The sequence below is a fragment of the Andrographis paniculata genome, unplaced genomic scaffold (genome assembly GCF_009805555.1).
Source record: "Andrographis paniculata isolate CXL003 unplaced genomic scaffold, ASM980555v1 Contig95END, whole genome shotgun sequence".
Classification (NCBI taxonomy): Eukaryota; Viridiplantae; Streptophyta; class Magnoliopsida; order Lamiales; family Acanthaceae; genus Andrographis; species Andrographis paniculata.
This window is the reverse complement of record NW_026137634.1, coordinates 2,953,269-2,975,217: the sequence shown is the minus strand read 5'-3', so window position 1 is coordinate 2,975,217 and position 21,949 is coordinate 2,953,269. Positions and strand designations below refer to the sequence as shown.

The following is a 21,949-nucleotide window of genomic DNA, read 5'->3' as shown; positions in this document are numbered from 1 at the left end:
TACAAATCGGAGTTCCATCAACCAGACAACAAACTGCAGCCAATCCCATTTGGGATGAAGAAGAACACACCACATCTGTGATCAACAAAAAGAGAGAGATGGCACGGCATGGCAGTAGCCCCTGCCACACCACATCAAAGAATGATCTTTTTCTTTTCCAGAAAATGAAATTTGAAATCATCATCATCATCATCCTTATATACATACAACACATCCATCCGTCTGTCCATCCATTCTGTGAAGGAAGGAAGGAAGGTTCTATTCAGCACGTTGAGGAGGGAGGCGCAGGTATAGGCTTGGCGGTGGCTGCTGCTGTTTTACATATGGGGCAGCTGTTCTTATTCCCCAGCCACTGCTTTATGCATTCCAAGTGATACAAGTGCCCACACCTCAGCTTCCCCATCTCATCTTCTCCTTCATATTCCTCCTGCAATGGCAGACAACAGCATAAAATAACCGCACTCAAATCAACCAGGGGGAAATTCTTGCTACGACTCTACCTGGCATATACTGCATTTTCTTTCCATTTCTGAAGCAAAATGTAATGACAGATCACCCAACATTGCCAGCTTTGTTCTCCTCAGGCAGCGAGTGATGTCGTCTTCGCCCAGTCCAGTGTTCACGTACCCGATCCTATCACCAAGTTCCAGTAATTCCTGTTTGTCATACCAACCAAAATTCTCTTTCAGGGAGGAGTCACATAAAGCAAATCCATTTACTCCATTGGTCAGGTCCGGTCAGATACCTCATATGACATGTTGTCAACATCAAGTCTCAGGTCTCTGTATCTATCGAGCCCATCCAACCTCCCTCCCATCAACAGACTGTTTTGGAGCATCACAATCTGCAACAAGAACACAATAAATGCTATAAAAATATAGCTACTTGCCAACAAGCATGATGCTTCCCTGCATTCAAGAACACTAAAAATCCTCATCCACAAGCCATTCCTTGAGCTGGTAGGGTAGCGGTAATAATACTTTCAACTAAAACCTATGAAATAAACACAAAATGTCAACTCTATATTACACTAAATTCTTTGTACAAGCACTTCATAATACCTGGAAACTACATATACAATCAAAATGTGGAAAGACGGTTTCCAATCGGTGACACTGGACATTCATGTTATAGTTTTTATCTTCGAACAATCCAGAAGAATACCCCTTCCTTTCACAAAACTATTCACTTCCCTCCAGCAGTCATGATGAAGTGCTGTACTGATGTTGATGGGCAAACATAGTTGCAAGATTCTTCTCCCATTAGCGCAGATTAACACAAACTACCAAATTCATCACCTCCATTGGATCAACCACTTTCATAGACTTTGCTATAAAAAGCATCTAGTTAGTTTGAATTCTAAGATGATATCTGTAGAAGTGAAGTACATCGATACTTTGGTATCTGTGTTCCCTTATTCCAATAGAAAAAGCTTACCATCTGTTCTAAGAGTTCAAAGGACAGTTTATTGATATGCCCATTGAGTATAAAAATAACAGCATTCACCATATCCATAGAATCAGATATCAGTGGGCATCTAATATAGCTAAAAATGTGCACAATTCTGATGTAAAGAGTAATAGTAGATGAAACGTCTATAAAGTTGAAATATTAGGGGACTTAACCTCAGCAAGCCCTCCATGGAAGCCATGTCTGGCATTTCGATAATGTCTTGATGCTGAAACCCCAGTATGAATGCGAGGCACTCCAGAAGTAGTGTCAGAGTCAAGGAAAGGATCGTCTTCAGGAGCAACCATCCTCCTCATATTATTTGAACGCTGCAATTAACAGAAGCAAAAATTGAGACACTGACGAGCAAAATAACCAAAAAAGAAGAAAAACAATAGCCAACAAAGGCACTACAAAGCTTATATCCAGAGCATGGAATGAGATTATACACACGAAAAGAGACAAATGATGTGAGATGAGAAGAGATCCAGAAGGAAGTAAGTAGAAATCAAGGAGTCATCATAAAACCCAGGGTGACAATGCCCAGTAATCTATATATTGGATGTAGTACTGCCAAATCTCACGGAGGAATGCAATGGAAAACAGCTAACAAGGTGAAATAAGATTTGAGCAATCCCCATTTCTGAGAAATCATCTTAGCAATAACAAATATGAGAACTCATTATTTATATATGCCACCCAACGAATTCTAGTCCAGGAAACTGTTGAGCTAAAAACCACAGCCGAAAATAAGGAACCATTCAATTTTGAATGCATTGAAGCGGCCAAGAGTCAGTTCAGACGATAACTAAAATCACGAGAAAAACCATAATTGAATAGATCGGATGAAGCCAACCTTTTCTAAAATATACCATTTACCTTAGGGCGAAAGGCAGGCAAGGCACCCATAAACAAACGCAAAGGCGAGGCGAGGGAAAGAATAAGAAATCGAAAAAATCAGCAAAAGAAATATCACGATTACCTCCCTCGGACCAAGAACACTTCTGTCGACACCATCAACTTTGCCCCTGGCAGGGCGTCTCGAAACAACACAATCTACAGAGGCGGCATCAGTGGTTAGCCCCATTCCGGGTCCGCACCAGACATCGGGCACACTCACACAAGTGGACGACAATGCCAAAGAAAGCGAGGATTGTGGGGAAGGATTGTTGTTGCTCGTAGCAGCTGAAGCAGAGTTGTTTGGAACGGGGGGTATCTTGTCGTGGGCACTTTTCTTGGTCTTGGTCTTGAGCCTTTTCTTTTTCAACTTCTTGGTTTCCCAATTGGCCGATGTTCTTATTACTGCCGGCACCGAGACTTGCGAGGAGGCGGTGCAGCCCAAACCTCGGAAGGTTGCAGATGTGAAATTCTTTTTCTTGGAGTTGGAGGCAGTGGTTTCATTGGCAGGGCTGGAAGAAAGGAGGATAGAGGAAATGGTGGGCTTGCAGCGGACGGGATCCGGATCTCTTTCGGGGTTGTGGTGGAGGAGAGGATTTCTGGACTTTCTGCACCTAATTTGCTCAGCCATTGTGGTAGAGTCGTCGGCAAGCACCACAGGCATGGTTGTTTTTGTTGGTTCTTTTCTTTTAGTCTGGTGCGGTCATGGAAGAAGAAATAGGAATCCCAACAACAACAAGGGGTAAAGGGTAAAAGGGTAGGAAGTGAGGTGATGAAGAAGGGGATGGGATGGGAGGAGGTGGGGCGTTGATGGAATTACAAGAAAGAATTTTGTGAATTAGAAGAGAAGTTTCTATAATAAAATATAGTATGTATATTTTTTATTTTAAAAAAAAAAAAAAAAAATGTATGTGGGCCTCTGGGGTGTGTGTGAGAGAGAGAAAGAGAGAGGCAGAGTGGTGGCGAAGGAAAATGAAAGAGGAGCGAGGTTGAATGAGTGGATGGAAGGAATTTCGAGAGGCCCAAATCTCTTCTTTGGAGAGAAGGGTGGAGTGGTTGGAGGGGAGGGGAGGGGCTCTACCGGGACTGGGAGGCATCAAAATTTCAACTCATCGTGTGATATTATGATCATGAATCTATTTCATATTATTATCCTGAACATATTTTGTTCTGTAGTAGTAGTAGTAGTAGTAGTAGGAAGGAGGGGTTGAGTTGAACTTGAGGATAATTACAATTATAAATTAATAACAGTAAATTAGTAATAAAAGCTGGCGGGCACAAAAGCTAAAGCCTAAAGGCGTGCTTATGGACTGATTGGTGGGTCTGGTCTGATTGATTCTTAGGTGTGTTTGTTCGAGGGATTGAATTTTTTTTTCCAAAAATATCAAATCAAACATTTATTTTTTATTTTTTATATTATACTAAAAATTAATTTTACATTCAAAATATCACATCAACACTTATTTATATATCACATCGTACAATTATTTAAATTCAAAATTTTTACTGTTTAAATTCTAATTCAAAATCCAAACCTCCAAATAAACATACAGATGACACTGAGCGTGTCAAAATGCTCTACTGCTGCTATTTTTTATTTTATTTTTTTCATAAAACAAGCAAGCTGCCAGCCGCGTGATTGTAGAGTTCCAAGCAGTAGTGTATATATATATATATATATCTCTAACTATAGAGTGATAGTCTCTCCGGCGGCATGTAAAAATATGATCAATTAGTTTAGATATGAATTTTAATATGTTGTCTATTTCTTGCGTTTAAAAAAAAAAAAAAGAAGAAGAAGAATTAATTAAAAAGATTAAAGAATAGTAATTTTTTTTTGCTAAAATAAAATATACACGCACAAACCAAAAAATAAACATATCTTTTTTTTTTATGACAAAAGGAACAGTAAACAAAAGCTACAACTAACAATGGTATTAGTATTGATACCAATGGTGACATTATTATTAAGGAAAAAAGTTTTGTTTTATTTAAATAACAAATTATCAAATTTATTTTGAATATTAAAAATTCATTAATTTTAATTTTATTATAAATAATTTTAATTAATTTTGTTAATATCATTAAAAAAAACTAATTCAAAATATTGACGTAGACATAATAAAATTTGATGTGTGATAGGATTTAGATCGAACATAGTTGTATTTGTCCAATTAGCAAAAGAACGCCTAATAAGCGTAAGAGCAAAAACAATGGCTGGCTCGGCTCTTGCCTTCATACGGAGCCTCAGTCCGACGTGTCAGGTGCTACCAGCCTGTCAAATTGATTTGGAGAGGGTAATAAAAAATTCACATCACAGTGCCTCTCTTCAACCCACTCTCGAAATTCAATTTTTATTTCTCCCATTTATTTGTTAAAAAATTTAATAAATCCTTCCTCCCTTGAAGCCCTAGCACCGCGTTGCCCTTTTCCGCAAGTCAAAATGTACTTTACTAGAGTGAATTAAAATTGATGAAATCTGACTTGTATAGTTAAAAATATGGGGAAGTCAAAATGTGCTTTACTAGAGTGAATTAAAATTGATGAAATTTGACTTGTTTAATTAAAAAATGGAAAGTATCTTGATAAAATATTTTTTAATACTTGTATAAAAATGTGAATTTCCTCATTTGCCGGCTCGGTGGTTGTGGCGGTGGATAAGAAGCAGATTTAGAGGAGGTTTTATTTTCCCGCCTCATCCTTTTATTGTGCCTACGCTGCTGTTAAACGATGATGCGGCGGCGGCGGCGGCGGTGCTGGTGTAGGTGAATGAAAAATAGATCTAGAAGAGGTTTTATTTTTGGTCTCATCATTTTATTGCAGCATACGATTCAAATACAATAGTGTATTGTGTTTGGTGTAACATGTCGGATCCTATTAAGTCTACATTAATTGTAAGTTAAAACTAAGTAAAATCATTTGTAATTGAATTGAAATTGATAAATTTTTTTTATATTAAAACTAAAATTGATTATTTGTTGTTTCAATAAGACTAATTTAAATTTTTTAAGTTTATTTTATGATTACTTGCAAAATTCTTTATTATTATATTTTCATTTAAAATAACTATTTTATATAAAAATGTGATAATTAAATATAGCATTTAAATTTATAATAATAAAAAAATAATTAAAAATACTCATTGAAAAAAAAGAAAAAAAGAAAAAAAAAAGGGAGGAAACAAAATCAAGTTATATAGTATCATATAGTAATAGTAACAGTAATAAGATAAATAAATAGAATTTTCAAGTAGATTCACAGTTATTTATATATAAATTATGGAACAAAACAATATTATATATTGATCAAAAAAGCACTGAAAAATGAGTATGACCATTCTGCTCCGAATATGCATGTGTGTTTTGTGTATGAGTCCTCTGCCTGGCGGCCTGCCTATATACTGCATATTGATTCATGTGGCTCGCTCGATCGATCTATATAAGTATAGCATTAATTCATTCCTTAGTTACTCGATTAATATTCATGTGCACTGCTGGTAGTCGTCACTGCGCCTCGTCTTGTCTCGTCGCAATCAAATTAAATTAAAATCGTTCGTTTGATATATATATATATATATATATGTGGATTTATTGGCGGAGGGGATGAGGAGAGGAGAGGAGGATGCACAAATCCGTAACTGAGTCCGAGTCGGAGTGAGTGGGCTGCTCTATATATATGTACAGACAGATAAACATTGCATCAACAACATACATAATAATATATGTGTGTATGTATGTATCCCTGGAATATATATATATATATATATGTATGGAACTGAAGATGATACGATGATATGGTGTGATGTGATATGGATCTGCAGCTAGCTAGCACGATTATTATTATTACTACTACTACTACTACTACTACTACTACTAGGAGGATACATAACATATATGGTAGCAGCTAGATAGATGATAGATAGTACATACACTCACTCACTCACTCACTGATACACACAATACACAATACACACGCTGGATCGGATCGGATCGGATCCAAACTAACTCAACAACCGTATCACACGCATTTATTAATTGTTGCTGTTATTATTATTTATTTATTATTATTATGAATGAATGAATACATACCATTGCTATAGTGTATCGTGTGTGTGAGTATCAAATGTGCAGCACAACAAAGAATGCAATGCTGCTCAGCTGATGAATCATTCCTTGACGTAATACGCACTATCAGTAGTAGCAGTAGGAGGCAGAATTAAGAAGAAGTAATTACTAGTAGTAGTAGTAAGTAGACTGTCGATAGATGGGTACTGCTAGCTAGCCCTTCATATTCGTAGCCCCAGCCCTAGCCTGCCTGTCACTCCTACTATACATATATATATCATATATATTTAGTTATTTATGCATCACTATACATGCATGCATGTGACCCTCCCTCCCTCGTGAGAAGCTCTGTTACAAACAACCAACCCTCTTTAATTTGTGGTGGTGGTACCCACCCGTACACACCTCGACCTCGACCTAGTACTAGAAGTAAGTAGCAGTACAAGGGAATGGGAAGGGGAAGGGGAAGGGGAAGGGGAATGTGAGGCGAGTGCTGTGCATGTGTATTGTGTGTGCCTGTGACCTACCTACACTACACCTTCATTTCATAATAATTACCATCATATAAATTAATTGATCAACTCATGAACTGAGAATAATAGAATGAATGAATTAAATGGTGACAACTCCACTTCCGGGCCTCCTTCTTTAAATACACCCACACCCCGCGCATCCCATCCCATCCTCTTTCACTTCTCATCTCCCATATCAATGCTATATGTGCTCTGCCTCTGTACCCACGCACGCACTACGTGTGTATATATACATGCCATAGCATAGCCTAGCCTAGTGCGTGCATTAGAATATTGTTATGCACAACACAACTACCCGCCTAGCTAGCAAGCTGTCAAGAGGGAGTTGCAGCTGAATGAATGAGTATATGCTCCCCCACTGCAACCTCATCCTCATCCTCCTTCTCATTATGATACATACATACTACATATTGAGCGCAGAGGCGAGTTCAGCTATCCAGCAGCTAAGCTAGCTAGCGGGGATTTGGCTGGCTGAGTAGTAGTAGTACTAGTAGTGACCAAAGAGAGGGGGGGGGGAGGAGGAGGAGGAGGAGGAGAACTTTGGTTGTTGACAGAAGATAGAGAGCACAGATGATGATGAATATGCACTTTCACCCATTCATTCATTCATCCACTCATTACCACTTACCAATTACCCATTACATTCCCTCCCTCCCTCCCTCTCTCTCTCCCATCTCTCACTACTACTACTGCCACTCTTTTACAATATGTATATACATATATATAAATATATTCATTATTATTCCAATCCATCCATCTATTTGCATCTCACTCCTTTGTGCTCTCTATGCTTCTGTCATCATCAACACCACCACTCTACTCCATTCAGGATACCCTTCTACCTCCTCCTGGTTGCTCCCTCTCCATCTCTCATCTCAACAAATTCAATCAATTCCCTGCTACTGGCATCGTCCTCTCCTTGCTACATATATATCTCATAAATCTAACACCTCAATCAATTCACTTCCCATACATGCGCATGCTTCTCTCTTATGTAAATAATCCCCCTGCTTTTCATTCCCTGCAGGTTATCACAATTTCTTCCACCAAATTCATCTGCCTGCAGGCTACGGACCGGCACCAGCACCTTCCATGACTACCCGCTCTACCACCATGGTCATAGTTATAACTTTCCTTCTTTCTCAACCTATTAAGAGAATCTCTCTCTCTCACACACACCCACCCACCTATATATCTGGAGCCCAGCTCACCCATGACAAGGATAACCATGTTGGCCTAGGCATGCATGATCTCTAGCCATGTATCCATCTATCAAAAGCTTCAAACATAACCTTACTTCAATTCCAACAGCATGTCATGGTCTTCTTCTCCTAATGCTTAATACCAATTGTGTCAGTTCTTCTTCTCCTAATGCTTAATACCAATTGTGTCAGTTCTTTACTTTGTCCTGCTGACCATTAACGGTGGCCCCTGGCTACTTTGAATGAAGACAGAGGGGGCGGTTCTCCTTTGGAAACGTTTGTTACAACTTGCCCGTGTTCCCAAAAAACAATATGGGGGCCATGTTATATACATTCATCTGCATAAATCAGTTTAGTTTCTGCATTCTTTGTTTTCAAATGACATGAAAAGCACATAATCAAGGAGTCTATCTCGCATGATTGAAATCAATTTTACTAAAACGACAATGATTGGTTCTTCTCACAGAGGGAAAGACATGCAAATGAAGGAACTAAACAAAACAAAACAAAACTCAAGAAAGGTGGACCTCCTCAAGCTAATTAATTAATTGCTTCACATGCCTATGTATTATTATGAAACAATTAATTCTGTGTATCCAAATTAGAGGATTCTGAATTCTGAGAGTATTTTTGTGATGCATGTGCAAGTGCTTACCAAGACCAAGACATTCGGTTTTTCAATGACAACAAACTCAAACCTTGACCCCCTCCCTCCGTCCCCTAATTGATTAAGTCTTCCAAACATGATTGATTACCCAATTTGTCAGTGATACAAGTTGCTGCAGGGCACATGGTTCATACAGATGTTTGGGTTCATGTTGTAACTGCTTCCCGACACACGCAAGACTCATTCTTATTCAAAGTACCAAGCAATAGTAGATGCAGTGAAGGGTAACGGATATAAAGTATAGCTATTTAAAAGTGCTCTAGCTCAATAGATTGCAGAGATCTCTCAAACATTAAACTGATTGATGGGTGAGCAAGGAAACTCAGGTCGCAGATAATTGTAGGCACAGTACACAGCTGACAATATGTTACTACTGAAACCAAATGTTTTTCTAATTTTCTGACTTAAGAAAATTGCCAACTTCCTTCATTCCTACCTCAGTGTCATATGGGATACAGCCTTGCTTAATTGGGACTCTACTCCTTAAGAGTTTGCATTAGAGATCACAACTGCTAATTATTATTATTATTATTATTACATTTCTTTTGGCTACTTGATGACTGAGAACGCAAGACCACCTTTCTAATTTGGATCCAAAGAAAAGAAATGCTGTGGCTTCATAGGGAAGAAATAGGGCCCACCCAATCCCTCTGCCTTACATTCTATTTGCCGTGTCAGTATTCTCGAGTGAATTATAATAATACCATCATTGGGTTAATCCAATGTCACATCTATTATGGCTGATATTGGCCAGCAGCAGCACCAAAGCGAAAACCAACTGGATTAGCAAGCATTGTTTCGCCGATCAGTTGGTTTCTTAAACCATACATTTGTAACCACTTTGCATATTAAATAGCCTAATATGGTGCACTTTGGTAGTGGGCTATGCAGTATAAGGGCTTTCCTTAGCAGGTTCCAAGAACAGCATCAAGGCTATGTTTACTTTAAGATTTATTTCAATTTCTTCAATATACAAGCCTCACGATTCCATGTAAAGTTACAATATTTTTTTCTCATAAAATATCACATAAAACAATAGCACAAAGGCAGCAAGATAGGTTAAACATCGAGGTATCTGTTTGTCTTCACAACATTTCATCACGTCTAAATATGACTAATCACCAATTAAAGAAGCTAAAAACTAATATCACACTGTGAAATTCAGTTTCAAAATGGCCCAAAAGACAACACAGAGCATCATCTAGTAACCGATATCAGAAACTAACTAGTGTTCAAAATAACCCAGAAGACAAGACTGAACATCATATATTAGCAAGCACACCAAAATGCAAAGACAATATGATGAGACATGTGGTTTCTCATAAAGCCAAGATAAATGGTTCAATTGTTGCTCTACCTTACAGTAACAATGTCGTCAATCTTCAAAATCATGCGCACACACTCTATGGCCAAGGTAATTGCACTTGTACTAACCAGCAGGGGCTGGACCACATTCTCCTCTAAAATGTTAGTGATTTGTCCCTTCCTCACATTGATCCCAGCGTTGTTTTCGCCTTGTGCATGTCTATTCCTCAACTCGGTGACAATGGAAATTGGGTTCAATCCTGCATTTTCAGCCAAAGTGTAAGGAATGACCTCAAGAGCTTCCGCAAATGCTTTCACACAGTACCCTTCCATGCCCTGAAGCACCTTTGCCCATGCACCCAGCTGTCTTGAAAGCTCAATCTCAGGTGCCCCACCACCAGCAATCAGAAACTTCTTGTTCACTAAACACCTCACCACACACAAAGCATCATGCAAACTCCTATCAGCCTCATCAATCACCAATTGGTTTGAACCACGGACAAGTACACTGGTAGTCCTCCCCATCTCCTTAATTCCAGTAATTTTCACAATCTTCCCACCATCTCCCAGTGGCACTTCTTCCACAAGATCTGCATGCCCTAACTTTTCCGCACGGAAATGTTCAATGTTTGCAATGGGCAAACAGTTTAAAGTCTTGGTGATGAATTCAATCTCATCCCTCTCAACATCTTTAATGACTAAAATTTTAGCCTTGGCCAAATAATGCAAAGACAAGTCTGTGACAGCATCCCTCAAGATACTCTTCTGGATCAACAAGACATTACAGCCTGTGGCTTTAATCTTCTTAATCATCCCTAAGATATAGTTTCTCTCTTCTTTCAAAATCCTATCCATCTGTGAATAATCAGATACTACAATGCTCTGTTCTATATCTGTTTTAGGGGGCGAAATCTGAAACTGTATCACACCAATCTTAGCATTTTCAACTCTAGTTGGCCCTCCAGCAGCATGACTCACCTTCTTATCAAAGACCAGCCCTTGTATCAATTCTGTATCATCAACAGTCCCGCCTAATTTCTTGACAATTTTAATATCCCTCAAATCTACTAAATCAGGCTTATTGGGATCCACCACAGACAGCACAGCGTCAACAGCTAAAGGAGCTAAAAGAGTAGAGTACTGCGAGACTACCTTGGAGTTGAGAGAAGTCGAAGCAGATTTGACGAGGGAGTCCCGATCCGACAATTCCACAGGCACCGCCATAGCAGATAAAATCTCAACGGCTTTGTTGGAAGTCTTGTGGAGAGAATCGGAGACGATAGTAGGGTGTATGCCCGAGGTCAGGAGGCTAAGCGAAGCTTTTAGAAGAGCGCCAGCAATGACGACAACAGTTGTAGTGCCATCTCCCGCAACTATGTCCTGAGATTTGGAAAGCTCGACGAGGAACTTGGCGGCGGGCTGGAGAACTTCCATCTTGTTGAGAATGGTGGCGCCGTCGTTGGTAATGATCACCTCGCCGGAAGAGGTGGAGATCATCTTGTCCATACCCTTGGGGCCGAGGCTAGTCCGGACAGCATCTGCCACTGACTGCGCAGCTGCTATGTTGGCCATGCGGATGTCGTCTTTCCGCTTGTTGTCGACAAAGGTCTCCGATGACTTGGGCTTCGCAACTGCCGGAGCAGCCATTGATTGAAGGTGGATCGAGGAAGATTGGATGGATGGGTTCAAGAGCAGAAGCCCTAATAATAAGAAATGGGGTGAAGAATAGGAAAAGAGGGCCTTTCTGGAAGTTAGTAATAAGTGAAGAAGGTGGAAGTACGGATCACACATGTATATCTCTATTCACACACATGTGTGTTGTGTGTATACAATAAAATGCTAGTAAATAAATTAATAAATAAAATAAAAATGCAGGACCAGTGAGGGAGCGCCACCTGCTGCCGCCTTGCCTTGCCTTACCCCCTCCTCCGCCTCCCTCGTCTGTTCCAAACCCTAAACTAAACAGCAGCAGCGGCAGCAGCAGCAGGGGCCTGCCTGCCATTGCCAAGTTTTCTGGCATCGGAATCACTATCATGACTTGCTGTCGGTGACCATGCCCTTCCCCTTGGCCTTGGCCTTGCCCTTGCCCTTGCCCTTGCCCTTCTCTTCCATGTTTGTCCACCGCTCTCTCAAACGTTTCCAGCTCGGAGCACTGTCTCCAGCACGCCTCACCTCCGCACCAATATCATTGTCTTCCACGCACCGCCGCCTCCATTACCTGTATCCAAAACATCGTACCTACAGGACCATCGCTGTCACTTGTCCTTCTCTTCTCCTGAGCCGCACCCGAAATGCTTCTTCTTTTCTCTTGCCGGCTTTTTACCAGCGGAATATCGGGTACGGTAGGTTGGCTTACGATGATTACTTATCGTCCGAGGATTCTGATGCCGAAATTCAGTCTTCTTCCAAACAATTGGTAATCCTTGCTCTCTAAAGTAGAAACCTTTCCGAATATATCAAGTCTCTAGCCAGAACAAGTATCAAGAAACTCACTAGCTATCATATAATGCACCTTGCACTGCTTGCTTGAGTATTCGCGGTTCTCTACCTTTTCTGTATGGAGTTTGTGTTTATTCTTGCTTAGTTGTCAGTATGTCCTTTAAGGCACTCGTTTCTCTTAACATTTACTTGGAATTTAATGATGATTGAACAAGAGAGAAACACTAAACCCTGAATCACATCAATTAGTAGCCTATCCTGTGATCTCCAGAATTGTTTTTATGGTCTTTTGCTGTCAGGGCAACCTTAAGGCTCTTTCTTTTCTTTTTCTTTTTTTCTTTAGCTTTGTTTCAGCTCTTCTACTATGTAATTCCAGCGATTTCCCATGAAAATATCCCATTTTCTGTATCAATACATCTTATTCAAACCACTATTTAAACTAAAAATACAAAATCAAAATCCAAAAGCCAAAAGCCAAACTCCAAAGTAACACAACGTAAGATTCTGTATGCAATGGCAATTGTTCTTTGGATTATAACAGATTAAGCCATATATATCTTATACTGTTTTTGCTTTATCTTACTATATACTTTGAAAGTATTTTATGTGGGGATGCAAAAGGACTGGTTTTTTTTTATAGATGTTGAAATTAATCTAAACTTTCATGTTAGACATTACCCAAAAAGTTTAGATAATGTCAATTATACAGCTAGGAATTTGATCTTTGATGTTGGCTTCAGTTACTTAGAAGTTTTGCAATGAAGGTCCTATTTTCTGGTTGAATTTGAATGAACTTTACAACATTTAAAATCCAATAGTTTGCATGTTTTTTATTTATGATTACCAGAATGCCTCAACACTTGATAATGTTGAAGACTGGAGGCATAAGTTGACCATGCTATTGCGATGCAAAGATGAGCAAGAGTTCATATCAAGAGAGAAAAAGGACAGACGTGATTTTGAGCAACTTTCAGTACTTGCAAGCAGAATGGGATTGCATAGGTACTTGGGAGAGATATCTATGCTTATGTTTCTTTTGGTTTTTTTTTTTTTTTTTACTCGGAAGTGACTCTTAACATATCTCTTCATTGTAGCCGCCAGTATGGAAAAGTAGTAGTGTTTAGTAAAGTTCCTCTTCCAAATTATCGATCAGATTTGGATAGCAAGCGTCCTCAGCGAGAGGTTTGACTCAATTATCTAAATTCATCTTCATCTTTAGTTGTGAGGATTTTACGGTTTAACTCGTGATTAATAACTGAACCTAGTTTCGACAAGATGCTTCTTTAACATCAAATGCGGTTTAGCATGGCAATAATAGTTTACTGATTGATGAATTTAATTAGGTGTTGACACATACAATATTTCTTCATAGGTGATATTGCCATTTGGGTTGCTGAGGCTGGTAGATTCTCATCTCAGGAGTCATCTATCGAGAAAATCTATGGGCAAGAAAGAGTTTTCACATGATGCCTTTTCAACATTAAAAGAGAATTGGAGTTCATCACTTGATGAAGGATTTAATGAGCCGAAGATGCCTTCAGGCCAAAGTGTTATAGCTGAGAGAATTATTAGGCAGAGAAGCTTGCAAATGCGCAGCAAACAAGAAGATTGGCAAGTTAGTATCATGCATATTGATTGCTGAGTGATAACCTATTTGCTGTGTTGGATTTTTTTTTTTTTTTTTTTTTTTTTTTTCTGTTTGTCTTTATACAGTTTATTTATGGTCATTCTTCCATGATTTTTGCACTTTGATTGGATTTTTCAATAGTTGAATGCTGCCATTTCCTCTTTGGCTTCTTTCTTTTTTTATTTATAACGGTTTCATGCTCTTCTCATTTCCTTTATACGGAGGAAAAAGCACTCTGTTACGAGTTAAGTTATTCCTTTTCATAATAATGCCAGACTATAAACACCGGATTTATTGAAGTATACTTTCTTACCTAGTATAGAAACTAGCTTTCTAATCCCAACAATTGTTGGGGTGTAGCTATTTGAAGATGATTGTATTTACTTCTGGATTGAAATATGTTTTGTTGAAGTGATTGAAGTAACTGGCAGTTGTCCTGACCTTTGTATCTTACAGGAGTCTCCAGAAGGACAGAGGATGATGGAATTTCGTAAGAGTCTTCCATCATATAAGGAGAGAGAGACTTTTTTGAATGCCATATCTCGAAATCAGGTTTGTGGTTTAACTGGTGGATTATTGCAAAAATATTTGGGTGTGTTTATTCGAGTGATTTGTTTTTATTTCCACTATTTATAAAAAAATTCTCCTAAAAACATCAAATCAAATACCTATTTTTTATATTACACTAAAATTCAATTTTACGTTCAAAATATAACGTCAATTCCTATTTATATTGCATCAAACAACTATCTAAATCCAAATTTTTACTATTCAAATCAAAACTCTCAAACAAACACACGCTTTATATTCTCCTTGGTGACTGATTGTTCAATCATTTTTTAGGTATGTTTAATAATGGTGTTTGGTTAGATATTTAGTTACCCAAAACTATTTGCTTCAAAGATCAACAGCCCTTGATTAATGACGTAAATGAAGGGATAATTCAATGGACAGGACACAACGCTCCACAAAATGAACATTGTCCCTATGTGTAGTTAGCCTCTATATAAATTTCTTTATGATACTATGCTTTTGCATGAGTTGGTGGTCTAAAGAAATTTCTATGTTTGTTATAAATCCTCAGTGGTCAAGAATGCCCTGGAGGAAACAGCATGAATTTTTCGTACTGTTTTGTGCATCTGGGAGGCGTAGGGGTCTTTCTTTATTCTTCCACACCTCTCAATGGTTGAGAGCCCCCTGGCAGCTATGAGATTAATTAATGCCTTTCATTTCCATGTGCTTAACATATTCTCTATCTCAACCCCACCACATCATTGTGCCTGCAGGATAATTTGTCATCATGTGTCATGCTGTTATTAAACCAAATCTTTAAATACTCTCATCATGTAATTTAAGGCAGGTCACTTGTGATTAGCTGGTAACCTTGATTGGAGTTGGATTTGTAGGTAGTTGTTGTCTCTGGTGAAACTGGCTGTGGAAAAACTACACAACTGCCACAGTATATCTTGGAATCGGAAATTGAAGCAGCCAGAGGAGCAGCCTGTAATATTATATGTACCCAGCCAAGAAGAATATCTGCTATGGCAGTTGCTGAGAGAGTAGCTGCAGAGCGTGGTGAGAAAATAGGAGAATCTGTAAGTCTTTTATCTCCTAAGATGTGGTCATTATTAGCACCATGATGGCTGTATGGCAATTGAACCTTCAGTTTTTTTTTTTTTTTTTGTGGAACTTACACCTTGAAGGTTGGTTATAAAGTTCGCCTTGAGGGAATGAAAGGACGAGATACTCGCCTCCTTTTCTGTACCACTGGGATACTTTTAAGGAGGTTGTTAGTTGACAGAAGTTTGAGAGGTGTGACCCATGTTATTGTTGATGAGATTCATGAGCGTGGAATGAACGAAGGTATTTCCCATATTCATTTCCATATTTTTGTTTGATTTCTTAAAGACATTTGCTTTTTCATGTCAGACTTTCTGTTGATTGTGCTGAAGGATCTTCTTCCTCGTCGACCAGAATTAAAATTAATCTTGATGAGTGCAACTCTAAACTCTGAGCTCTTCTCTTCCTACTTTAGTAGGGCTCCAACTCTCCACATTCCTGTGAGTAAGAAATAGTAAATTTTACGCTGATATGCTGCATACTTGTTGTATATTACTGCAGAAGGCGTGGTTTGTTTGATGCATTTCCTTTCTAATTTATATCTAATCTTGTTTTTGCTTTATCAAAAAAGAAATTACAGTCATGTTCCTCTTAACTCATTCTTGCAGTATCTTTTTCTTTTCTCCCATCTTTCCCCCTATCTTTTCTCACTAATGTCCTAATTCTATCTTCTTTTATATATGGATCTTTTTCTCAGGGTTTTACATTTCCTGTGCGGACTCATTTTCTGGAAAATGTTCTAGAAATGACAGGCTATAGGCTAACAACATATAATCAAATTGATAACTATGGCCAAGAAAAGATGTGGAAAATGCAGAAGCAGGCTGTAAGGAAACGGAAGACTCAAATAGCATCTTCTGTTGAGGTATGTCTTCTGAGATTAAAGTGCACCTCCTTGGCTCCTATCTTTGTTATATTATTTCATTTTTTCTGACTGTATTACCAGGATGCTCTCATGGCTGCTGATTTTAGAGAGTATAGTCCTCAAGTTCGGGAATCATTATCTTACTGGAATCCTGATTCAGTTGGCTTTAACCTAATTGAGCATGTGTTATCTCATATTTGTCACAAAGAAAGGCCTGGTGCTGTGCTAGTCTTTATGACAGGTTGGGAAGACATAAATTCTTTGAAAGATCAGCTTCAAGCTCATCCCCTATTGGGAGATCCAAACAGAGTCCTGTTGCTTGCATGCCATGGTTCCATGGCCAGTTCAGAGCAGGTTACTTGCATGCCCTTTAGTTGTTCCACAGCATGCATTTGTAACCCAAAATTGTTAGAATGTGCAAGTGACATATTAACAGCTGATTTTTTTTTATTTTTTTTATTTTTAATGACATTTCATTCTGTGAAATTAAGCCATTTTACCATAGTTATGCCACAGTTACTCCATATCTTTCCTTTAGTGCAAGGATAGAGGATTTATTATCATGGTATGAGATCCCCCTACACCTTTTACTCTCTCTGTATGCAGGCATAAATGTACAAAGTGTACTCATTCCATTTTTAGACTTGAAAACTTTTGATCTGACTTGTATTCTTTTGTGTTAAACTTGTTTTTATAGAACTTACTAGTATTTTAGGTTGAGTTTAGATATGTTTTGAAAGTGTTTGGAGTTTTGAACTTTTGTAAGAAATAGGTATTTTATATAATGTTGTGTAGAAAAATACTTGTTTATGTAATAATGTTAAATAATAAATAGGTATTTGATGTGCTGTTTTTTTTTTAAATATATATATATATATGATGTTGATGAATAGTGCAAAAAGTGATTTGACAACAGATGCAAAAAGAGCCACTTTTTCTATAGGTGTTTTTACCTTTAGCATGGCGTAAGATTTCTAAACATGGAAGTTTAAGTTTATGTGCAGATCCATTTGTAACCTTAAAACTTTAAAGCATGCATGCATCTTTTCTGTTAATTGTTTAATTCTTCATATTTAACTTATTACTATCAATTTTAATAGGTCTGTTTACCTATGTTTGGCACCTTACTCAAGTTCCTAATATATTATTACAAAAATAAGATTGAGTTGTTCAATCTATTGGCATGTTAATTGAACTTATGGTGCAAATTGCAACAAATTCTATTCAATCAGCCTATTATGTAAACTTTGATCGATCTTTTACATTTTCTTCTTTTTGGACAGAAACTGATTTTTGATAAGCCCGCTGATGGAATCAGGAAGATTGTTCTGGCAACAAATATGGCTGAAACAAGTATAACCATAAATGATGTGGTATTTGTTGTTGATTGTGGAAAAGCGAAAGAGACCTCCTATGATGCTCTAAATAACACTCCTTGTTTACTTCCTTCCTGGATCTCAAAGGCTTCTGCTCGCCAAGTAAAATTTTTTGCCTATTTTGTTATTTCTTAGCATTGTCTATATTGGACTCTCAAGTCTCAGGAAGAAATATTGGAGCAAAGTTCTGATTTGATTGCATAAAATTTGTTATCAGAGAAAAGGCAGAGCAGGCCGTGTTCAACCCGGTGAGTGTTATCATCTCTATCCTAGGTATGTGTATGACGCCTTTGCAGATTATCAATTGCCAGAACTTTTGAGAACACCCTTACAGTCTCTTTGTTTACAAATCAAGAGTCTCCAACTTGGCAACATCTCAGACTTTCTTTCAAGGGCCTTACAACCACCCGAACCTCTATCAGTAAGCATAATATCTTGAAATTATATGTACCCCACGTTTTGACATTGTATCTCATGTTTAGCATTGTATCTGATTTTCAGGTTCAAAATGCAGTTGAGTATCTAAAAATGATTGGGGCTCTAGATGAAGATGAAAATCTCACTGTGCTGGGTAAATGCAAATATTTTGACTTAATGTGCTATTGTTTGCAATTCCAACTTAATCTCAATGGGAAGTTCTGCTCTTAAAATTTCTAATACAAAAGATGTACTGATAATTGTTTGCTTACAGGGCGCAACTTGTCTATGCTTCCAGTTGAGCCTAAGCTTGGGAAAATGCTTATATATGGTGCTATTTTCAGTTGCTTGGATCCAGTAATGACAATCGTTGCTGGCTTAAGTGTCAGGGATCCATTCTTGATGCCCTTTGACAAGAAGGATGTAAGTGGCCTAATAGTGTTAGAATGTAATTTGGTGCTTCATTCTCCATTCCATGTTTGTTGGGTATGAAAATCAATGTAATGTATATCAAAAATAATGAAATTAACTATAGTTATTTTCTGATTCTCAAAGTGGCGCTATTTTGTGTGGTATCTGTCACACAACTCCAGTTTCTTGTAGTTACATTATCCTATTGCTATATAAATTTCATTATTCCACCCATTGCAAAAAATGTTTCTAAATCGAATGCCTGCATTTGTATTAGTTATCTAACATTACTGTGCAATGCCTGCATTTGCACTGGTAAGTGCATTATGATTTGTGAATACTGTATATACCCTATGACAATATCAACAATAGCATTTTATTTTGATCTCCTTTTCCAGGATAGTTTGTGTTTAGGTTGTAATTATTAAATGTTGAAAAAACAACTTCACAAATCTTGTGACTTCTTGCAGCTTGCTGAATCTGCAAAAGCCCAGTTTTCTGCTAGTGACTTCAGCGACCATCTTGCTCTTGTCCGGGCTTTTGATGGTTGGAAAGCTGCTGAAAGGGAACAATCCGGTTATGAGTACTGCTGGAGAAATTTTCTTTCTACTCAAACACTGAAAGCCATTGATTCCCTAAGGAAGCAGTTCCTTTATTTGCTCAAAGACATAGGTTTAGTTGACAACAATGACAGTTGTAACACATGGAGTCATGACAAACATCTCATTTCTGCAGTTATATGTGCTGGTCTTTTCCCTGGAATATGCTCTGTTGTGGTGAGTTGCCCTCTTAGCTCAGGTTTACTTTTCCCATAATTTAGTTCGTCGGGGCGTGACCTAAATTCCTGTGTAATGTCTCCAAACTTTTGTTACTTCAGTAACACAGAGTTCCAGTTTTCCCTTGTGTTTTTATGGGTTTCTGCAGGAAAGTGGGAATGATTTGGTTCCTTTCTATGTAGATTGGTTTCTAATGACTATGCTCTAATAAAATATTGCTTTCATATATATCTTGTTTAGTTTTGGCACTTTTGAGGACTAATGGAAATTGGATTCATGCAGAACAAGGAGAAATCAATATCACTAAAGACAATGGAAGATGGTGCAGTGCTTCTACATTCGGTAAGTTAGTGATTATAGTTTATACTAACAAGCTTGAATGGATTTATTGTTAAGATTTGTTTGGACTTTAGATAAGTACCCTTTGGACTAATGTCTGTCTCACTTTTCTGGTCAGAACTCTGTGAATGCCCAGGAAGCCAAAATTTTGTTTCCATGGCTTGTCTTCAACGAAAAAGTAAAAGTCAATTCGGTGTTCCTCCGTGATTCAACTGGTGTATCTGATTCAATGGTTCTTTTATTTGGGGGAGATGTCTCTAGTGGTGGACTAGTAAGCATGATTATATACATTGTTGAACTATGGCTTTCAGTTTTGATAAATTTTGGCTTCTTGTAAATGCCTTCATCATTGTTTATAGGACGGTCACTTGAAAATGATGGGTGGGTATTTGGAATTCTTCATGAAGCCTACAGTGGCTGCTACATACCTGAGTCTGAAGAGAGAGTTAAATGAGCTTGTTCAGAATAAGGTAAATATATCTATCTGGCTCCAATAGACAGAGTTAACCAAAACTTAATGCGCTGTATTGATGTGCCCCATCCATAAAGATTGTGCACTATCTACTTCTGATCTATTTGCTTGATTGTAGCTTTCCAATCCCAAGTTGGACACACATGGCCATCACGATCTTCTAAAAGCAGTAAGATTATTAATCTCGGAGGACCATTGTGAAGGCAGATTTGTATTTGGGCGTCAGATACCAACATCCTCCACAAAGTCCAGAAAAGATAATCAATCTGGTTCTGGTTCATTGAACGGAGGGGGCACTAATGCAAAGTCACACCTCCAAACCTTGCTTTGTAGGGCAGGTCATGAGTCACCTTCATACAAGACAAAACAAGTGAAAAACAACAAGTTCATATCCACTGTTATGTTTAATGGACTAGATTTTGATGGCAGACCTTGCACTAGTAAGAAAGAGGCAGAAAAAGATGCTGCTGCTGAGGCTGTGAGGTGGTTGACTGGTGAAAGCCATTCATCTGAAAGAACTGTTGAGTACATGGCTTCCGTCCTGGGAAAAAGTAGAAGGAAACGGAAAAGTTGTGTTGCAAGGTGGAGGTAGTTGTAATGAACTGTCTCCACTGTCAGGCAGCAAAAATACAATACAGTCAAGATCTTGATGTCGGAGAGAATTCTTTGTTGGTGGAAGCCTTTGTATTGTGAAAATTATTTGGAGCGGAAGAGCAGAGTGTGTTAAGATTATGCTGCCACAGAGAGAGGGAGGGAGAGAGGGAGGGCATGAGCATTGTATGACGTCTGTATATAATATGACGAGAGGGAATCAAATGTGGAGTTGGAGCTGGGAGTTGTGCTAATTCTTGCTTTCCTTCTTTCTTTCAGGGAATGCGGTAGTAATCCTACTTGACTGAATTTATGATATGAGATTAGCACGTGGGCTACTTACTACCTGTTATATGGCATTTTAATATCGACCTATTTTTTTGCGGTTGCTGCTGCAAGATTTTAACTGAAGTTTGATAGATGATAGCTTATGCGAGGAGGCGGGGTTAGGGAGACAAAAGGATGGCAGCCATTTCAGAGAGAGAAAGATAACTCTTAATTTATGTATACTAATGATGCAGACTCAGGAAATAGTATTGGTTTGGAGGTGATGAGTTTCAATGGTTTTCGAGATATATGTATTACATACACATATCTATCTGTTCTCGAATTGAAAGATGCAGAGCTTTTTTTCCTTTTCAGCTACGATACGTGAACGTGATGTCTGTCCCAACAGAGCAGTAGTAAGTAAACATTTAGTGAGGTGATGACTGATTGTGCCATTTGCATGTTGTAAGCTAAAGCCAAGCAAGAAAAGAAGAAACAATTTGTGTGCGATGCATGACAACCAGAAATTATATAATAAACATATATATATATATATATATATGCTGCTACTGTCTTGCACAAACAAACAACACAGATAGAAAAGCTGTTGGTGTTGGCGCGTCAATGATTAT

At 38.2% G+C, this 21,949-nt stretch overlaps 3 protein-coding genes across 5 annotated transcripts; 1 reads left to right on the top strand and 2 right to left on the bottom strand.

The window, feature by feature from the left end:
• Positions 1-12: 12 nt before the first annotated feature.
• On the bottom strand, positions 13-3,175 carry LOC127243658 (uncharacterized). Its single transcript, XM_051263783.1, has 5 exons — positions 2,432-3,175; positions 1,626-1,778; positions 746-844; positions 501-656; positions 13-427 (listed from the first exon to the last, which is right to left on the bottom strand). The coding sequence occupies exons 1-5, from the start codon at positions 3,008-3,010 to the stop codon at positions 263-265; spliced, it is 1,152 nt and encodes a 383-aa protein (XP_051119740.1). The 5' UTR covers positions 3,011-3,175; the 3' UTR covers positions 13-262.
• A 6,692-nt stretch (positions 3,176-9,867) lies between these two features.
• Positions 9,868-11,878, bottom strand: LOC127243314 (T-complex protein 1 subunit delta-like). Its single transcript, XM_051263279.1, has one exon. It carries the CDS (start codon positions 11,762-11,764, stop codon positions 10,166-10,168), a length of 1,599 nt encoding a protein of 532 aa, XP_051119236.1. The 5' UTR covers positions 11,765-11,878; the 3' UTR covers positions 9,868-10,165.
• A 115-nt stretch (positions 11,879-11,993) lies between these two features.
• LOC127243309 (DExH-box ATP-dependent RNA helicase DExH3) lies at positions 11,994-21,831 on the top strand. 3 transcript variants are annotated; one of them, XM_051263267.1, is made up of 20 exons: positions 11,994-12,533; positions 13,404-13,558; positions 13,651-13,738; positions 13,929-14,171; positions 14,640-14,735; positions 15,590-15,778; positions 15,887-16,046; positions 16,113-16,243; positions 16,501-16,668; positions 16,750-17,022; positions 17,952-18,146; positions 18,262-18,465; positions 18,546-18,615; positions 18,736-18,884; positions 19,343-19,648; positions 19,931-19,990; positions 20,106-20,258; positions 20,347-20,457; positions 20,578-20,797; positions 20,889-21,831. In XM_051263267.1, exons 1-20 carry the CDS (start codon positions 12,171-12,173, stop codon positions 20,939-20,941), a joined length of 3,387 nt encoding a protein of 1,128 aa, XP_051119224.1. In that variant the 5' UTR covers positions 11,994-12,170; the 3' UTR covers positions 20,942-21,831. The 3 variants fall into 3 exon arrangements, with proteins under 3 accessions (XP_051119224.1, XP_051119223.1, XP_051119225.1); XM_051263266.1 differs by having other exon boundaries at positions 11,995-12,533; positions 20,578-21,831; XM_051263268.1 differs by having other exon boundaries at positions 12,404-12,533; positions 13,375-13,558; positions 20,578-21,831.
• Positions 21,832-21,949: the final 118 nt, after the last annotated feature.

What these genes read in the sequence shown, in the direction of transcription:
- LOC127243658 (XM_051263783.1), bottom strand. Translation starts at nt 3,010, where the DNA reads ATGCCTGTGGTGCTTGCCGACGACTCTACCACAATGGCTGAGCAAATT. An exon ending in GTGTTCTTGGTCCGAGGGAG is followed by an intron (nt 1,779 to 2,431) that starts GTAATCGTGATA and finishes TGTTAATTGCAG; the next exon opens with CGTTCAAATAATATGAGGAG. An exon ending in GAAAATGCAGTATATGCCAG is followed by an intron (nt 428 to 500) that starts GTAGAGTCGTAG and finishes CTGCCATTGCAG; the next exon opens with GAGGAATATGAAGGAGAAGA.
- LOC127243314 (XM_051263279.1), bottom strand. Translation starts at nt 11,764, where the DNA reads ATGGCTGCTCCGGCAGTTGCGAAGCCCAAGTCATCGGAGACCTTTGTC.
- LOC127243309 (XM_051263266.1), top strand. Translation starts at nt 12,171, where the DNA reads ATGCCCTTCCCCTTGGCCTTGGCCTTGCCCTTGCCCTTGCCCTTGCCC. An exon ending in TGAAAATCTCACTGTGCTGG is followed by an intron (nt 18,616 to 18,735) that starts GTAAATGCAAAT and finishes GTTTGCTTACAG; the next exon opens with GGCGCAACTTGTCTATGCTT. An exon ending in GTGCAGTGCTTCTACATTCG is followed by an intron (nt 19,991 to 20,105) that starts GTAAGTTAGTGA and finishes TTTTCTGGTCAG; the next exon opens with AACTCTGTGAATGCCCAGGA.